Source organism: Protobothrops mucrosquamatus, unplaced genomic scaffold, assembly GCF_001527695.2.
Source record: "Protobothrops mucrosquamatus isolate PMUCROS unplaced genomic scaffold, P.Mucros_1.0 scaffold2257, whole genome shotgun sequence".
NCBI lineage: Eukaryota > Metazoa > Chordata > Lepidosauria > Squamata > Viperidae > Protobothrops > Protobothrops mucrosquamatus.
Window position 1 is genome coordinate 9,674 of NW_015388346.1, and position 5,715 is coordinate 15,388.

Here is a 5,715-nt window from a genome sequence, read left to right on the forward strand (position 1 = left end):
GCCATTTGGTGCCAAGGCGCCTCCTAGCGCTGAACTTCGGAAACGTCAGCGCGCTGGAGCTATTGTAAGTGAAAACCCAGCGCCCTCTATCACTTGGCCTGCAGGATCAGCAATGTTAAGCGCCAGATGTCCGTGGCATGAATGAACGGCCCTCCCCCTTAACAAGCATACGGCAGCCACCCCACTCCGAATCAGCTTACTTCGCATAATAATAATAATAATAATAATAATAATAATAATAATAATAATAATAATAATAATAATAATAATAATAATAATAATAATAATAATAATAATAAAGTTGGAAGGGACCTTGGAGGTCATCTAGTCCAACCCGCTGCTCAGGCAGGTAACCCTATACCATTTCGGACAAATGGCTGTCCAGTCTCTTCTTAAAAACTTCCAGTGTTGGAGCATTCACCGCTTCTGGAGGCAGGTTGTTCCACTGGTTAACTGTTCTAACTGTCAGGAAGTTTCTCCTTAGTTCTAGGTTGCTTCTCTCTTTGGTTAGCTTCCACCCATTGCTCCTTGTCCTGCCTCCAGGCGCTTTGGAAAATAGCTTGACTCCCTCTTCTTTGTGGCAGCCCCTGAGATATTGGAACACTGCCTGAATGCCTGTGGCGGCTTTCAGCGGCTCCCATCATCCAGGATGGAATCTGCAGTGATTTCACCCTTCCTTCCTTCCTTCCTTCCGTCCTTCCTTCCTTCCTTCCTTCCCTCGCTGCCTCCTCCCCAGCGACTCTCATTCAGATGTTGAGGAGCTGACATACGCGGTTAGGGGCAGCCAATGGGGAAACAATGGCTTCCGCCGCTGTTCTTAGCACGCGAAGCAGCGTCTCCACCAGCAGTTCCGTCTTTAGGGGGCAAAGGGGAAGAAGGCTCTTTCTGATCAGATCCCGCTCCTTTTTTTCCTGTACAGGTAGTCCTCGGCTTATGGCCACAATCGAGCCCAAAATTTATGTTGCTAGGGTGAGATATTTGTTACGTGAATTTTGCCCCATTTTACAATCTTTCTTGCCACAGTGAATCACTGCAGTTGTTAATTGGTAACCCAGTTGTTAAGTGAATCTGGCTTCCCCCCCTTGACTTTGCTTGTCAGATCTCAAAAAGGGATCATGTGATCCCGGGACAGTGCAATTGTCCGAAGTATGAGTCAAGTTGCCAAGCATCTGGATTTTGATCGCGTGACCGTGCGGATGCTGCAACGGTCATAAGTTTGAAAAATGGTTATAAGTCACTTTCTTCAGTGCCGTTGTAATTTCGAGCAGTCACTAAATGAACTGTTGTAAATCGAGGACTACCTGTACAGTATTTCAAGTTCAACATGGCAGTGCAGGGCATACAAAACATCCCCTGGTTTAAGGATAGCGTAAAAGGATCCGGTGTGGGGGAGTGCAGCCAGCCACAAACGTCGTGCTTCCAGCCAAGAGCTCAAAATATTGAAAACAATTTTTAAAATTGTTAGTCATAGTTCTTTCCAGACCCTAAATCAAGATTTAACGAAGATCCTTGTGTATGTTTCAGGGAGAATAATTTGCAAGTTCTACAAAGCAAAGCTTGCCTAGGCCATCTTAAACTTGATAGATGTGGATCCCTACTCATATGCGTTTAAATATATGAATTTGGAAGCAAATGCTGATGCTAATTGGGACTCACTCTATTGCTTCAAGAGGAAGCATGGATTCCTCAAAGCCTTTGTCCTCACATCTGAACAAAAAAATGTGTGTCTGCCTTGTGGGCTTGTATGTTCATGCCAAACCATGCCACACCCTACACCACCAACTGAAACCCATGTACCCCAAAACAAAAACTGAGGACTTAATCAGTAGTGTATCTTACATTTTACAGAAACCGAAAATTACAAACTATATACAGGCAGCATCACCACTAGCCACAGGATTGTAGTTGCCACTGGAGCAGCCATTGGCAGTTGTTTTACAACATAGAGCAACACCGTACAATAGTTTGGTACAGCAAGTAAGTAATACTGGTGCCCTGCTGCCCAGCCAGCATGGGCAGTTAGTGAAAGTCGGCCAGAACATTAGGAGTACACATGTCCATTCCTGAAGACAGCCGGAGAGTCCCAAGAGCTAGATGGGGTCTAGCCAGGCTTCCACCTAGACCAGGGGAACAAGTCTGTGAGAGGCAGATCATGATACTAGAACAGATATCAAACAGGAAAGGCCTGGTTTCACGGCAAAAAAAAACATACAATTGAGGGCCTAGGGTGGGCTGGGGTTCTCATGGAGTAGATCACAGGTCAGATTTCCCAGCAGCAGCCGATGATGACGAAGTTGCTATTTGCAGCGGTGAAGAAGAAGAAACCTGGGGTTGTGACTGCCCCTTTGATTGACGCTGAGAGGTGTCAGCATCGGCTGCCTTGAGGGTGCAATTCGCAGTGGCAGAGCTGGATGGGGAATGGCTTGTGCAGGTGACGCCAACTTGTTCAGGCACCTGAAGGAAATCAGGCAGTATTAGATCCTCCTTGGACAGTAGCCCACGCTGGTCATTGACCCTGCAGTTCTGTGCACGATTCAGCAGTTCCAGTAGCCCTAGGGGAGAAGAAGTACTTCATTGTATCATAAAATCATACCATGGTTGGGGGCTGAGTACTCTCAGGATGTGTTGGTCTGCAACTTAAATCATGAACCAGGCTGATGGGACCTGGAATTGAACAACATCTGGAGAGCCACGTGAGAACCAGCCATTCTTCATACCATCACTCTACAAACAGCAGTATTTAACTCTTTCAACTTGCTTATATTAATTATATACGCCTTTAATAGTCTTGGTTTCCCTAGGAATCCTAAAGGAATCTTGAAGAGGATGCTAAAACTCTCACAGAGCTCTTAGGTTCTTAAAGAAGATGCTACAAATCCCAGATCCCTTGGCATAGCTATTGCAATTTAGTTTGCAAATTGTGCACCTGGCAAGCGCTCCACATGAAAGGGGGCATCAGGAAAGAGACACAGGAGATGCAATGCCAACAACAGAGGCTTGCAACTTCACGCGTATGTACCCAGCCACTGAGACCAGTAATAGAGACTATATTCACGATCCAGCAGGCCCTTGCATAATTTTTGTTATGTAATTGTATTTAATCCACCCACGTCCTGCTGTACTGCCTCACTATGGCAAGGAAGCATTCCTGGGAAGGATGAGCAAAGACTACTGGGAGTGTATGGAGTATAAACTCCCAGCAGGGTCACCCATGGCATGAAGGTCATCCCAGGTAAGACTAGCAGGCACCTATATTGAGGGGCAGCAATATAGAACGATGCTGATGATCACTTTAGTAGACATCCAATCATATTATGCCAGAGAATACAATAGTAAATCTCTACTGTATTTTACCAAGAAGAACCCATTGATAGAACATATAAAATTGAAGATAAAGTGCTGGATGATGACCCCTCAGTCCAGCTGGAACTGAACATTTTACTGTGGAAAAGCTGCTAATCTTTCAGAAGACTAATTGTGTTTATGATGTGGCTAGACTAAAACTCTTTGGGACATCTTGTTGTTTGCTTTGCCATATAGGTATGAAAATCCAAAGCTGCAAAGGCAGAATTAGTGGGAACATGGTACATAAGAAGCATGAACCTGGGAAAGCTCAAAGATGAAATGAAACAACTACAAACTGGTATCTATGGAATCAGCAAATTCAGATGTGGAGATGGATACTTTCAGTCAGATGATTATACAGCTTACTCTACAGGACATGAAAAAAAAAGAAGGAACCACATTTTTTTATAGCTAGTAAAGATACAGCAAGAATAGTACAGGTAGTCCTCAATTACCGATGGCAGTTGGAATCAGAATTTGCTGTTGCTTAATGACATGAACATGAAGTGTGACATCATCTAACTGCTTTGCTTAGCAACGGTAATTCCGGCACTCCCAGTTGCCCTTGTTAAGTGAATCACCACAAGTTGTTCAGCAAGGATGTCATGTGGTCACCATTTGAGACCTTGCAGCCTCCCCACTGGTTTTGCTTGTAGAAGCCAACAAAGAAAGTTGCAAATGGCAACCACATGACTGTGAGATGCTGCGATGGCTGGAAGTCCAAAAGTCGGTTGTTAAATACCACTCATTCTGTGCTGAACAAGTTCATTGTTGTTGAATGAGTGGTTGTTAGCCAAGATGACCTGTACTTGTCTGTAATGCAGTCAACAATTAAATAATATCAATTAGACTTTCTAAGCAGCCCTTTAGTGGGACGATTATCCATGTTTACCTTCCAACCACTGACGCAGATGAAGAGGAGATTGATGAATTTTATGATCAAGGTCAGTCTGAAATCAATAGAACATGCAAGGAAGATGTGCTGCTTGGGATTGGAAAGTGGAATGCCAAAGTTGGAAATAATTATGGAGGAAAATGTTAGAGTGCATGGCTTAGGAAACTGGAAAGAAACAAAGGAGTGACCTATCAATTGCTGCCACTTCCATGATTTCTTCATTGCTGACTCTGTCCTCAAACGACCAAAATGACACTTCTACACACAGACATCACCAGATGGACAATATGGAAATTAGATAGACTACATCTTTGTTCTTTTTGAATTGTTAACTGTTTGGATTGTTTTGTTTTAATTGTTAACTGTTTCTTAATTTTTATGGTTGTTTACCACCCAGAATCACTTGTTTGAGAGCTATAGAAAATAAATAAATAAATAAATCTCATTGTCCTTGTGCGAAACACACACACACACACACACACACACACCTTGGTACAGACAGTACATGGTGAAACAAACTGGTTCCAGGTAGGCAAAGAGTTGAGACAAGGCTGTATACTCTTTCATTATTTATTCAACCTATATGCTCAGTCTATATTAAGGAAAACTGGAAGATGTGATTTTAAAACTGGAGGAAGAAACATCAGTAGCCTGTACTATGCTGATGACATTACTCTAATAGCCAAAGCTGCAAAGAATTTGCAAAGTCTAGGAATAAAAATCAAGCGCACAGTGAAAAGCGGGACAAAGACTAAATATATAGAAGATCAAACTAATCAGCCTTAGAACTGACAATGAAGATGCTATATTGAAGTGCTGGATATCTTATGCCTTTTAGGATTGACTATCAACACTAAAGGACCAAGGAGTCAAAAAATTACAGTATGCCACAAATTAGCACTTAATAAATAGCCATGCAGGCCTTAGAAAAGTTATTCAGATGCTGTGAGGTGTCAATAGCTACAATGGTAATGGTATTCCCCATGATACTTTATGGCAAGAAAAGTTGGACTTTGAAAAAAGCAGGATAGAAAGAATATTGTTCTGAAATTTGATGTTGGAGAAAACTCCTGAGAATACTGTACCATGGACAGCCAAGAAAACAAATAAATGGACTATCAAAAAAAATCAATCCAGAGTTTTCACTTGAAGTACAATAACCAGGCTTAAATTATCCTACTTTGGACACATTGTGCAAAAGCCCAACTCTCTGGAGAAGACTCTAATGCTGGGAAAGATAACAGGAAAGAGAAGAGCACGACCAACAGCACAGCAGATAGACTCAGTTATACTGGCGATGTCCACCATTGGAAGACCTGAAGAAAAGCTATTTATATAATTGTTAAGAGTTGACACTGACTTGATGGCACGTAATTAATCATATTTAATCAATGTTGAATATTAAAAAGGGGTGTGTGCTAACTTGTATGCCAACAGCGCCTTTGGGACAGGAAATGACAAACTTGCTTTCAATG

At 42.5% G+C, this 5,715-nt stretch overlaps 1 protein-coding gene across 1 annotated transcript in view; it reads right to left on the bottom strand.

Moving 5' to 3' along the window:
• Positions 1 to 1,831: 1,831 nt before the first annotated feature.
• RGS14 (regulator of G protein signaling 14) overlaps positions 1,832 to 5,715 on the bottom strand; it is a 32,018-nt gene continuing 28,134 nt past the window's right edge. Inside the window, exon 14 of the mRNA XM_015824492.1 lies at positions 1,832 to 2,552. Within this exon, the coding sequence (XP_015679978.1) occupies positions 2,254 to 2,552 (299 nt within the window). The 3' untranslated portion in view covers positions 1,832 to 2,253. The remainder of the gene's footprint in view (positions 2,553 to 5,715) is intronic.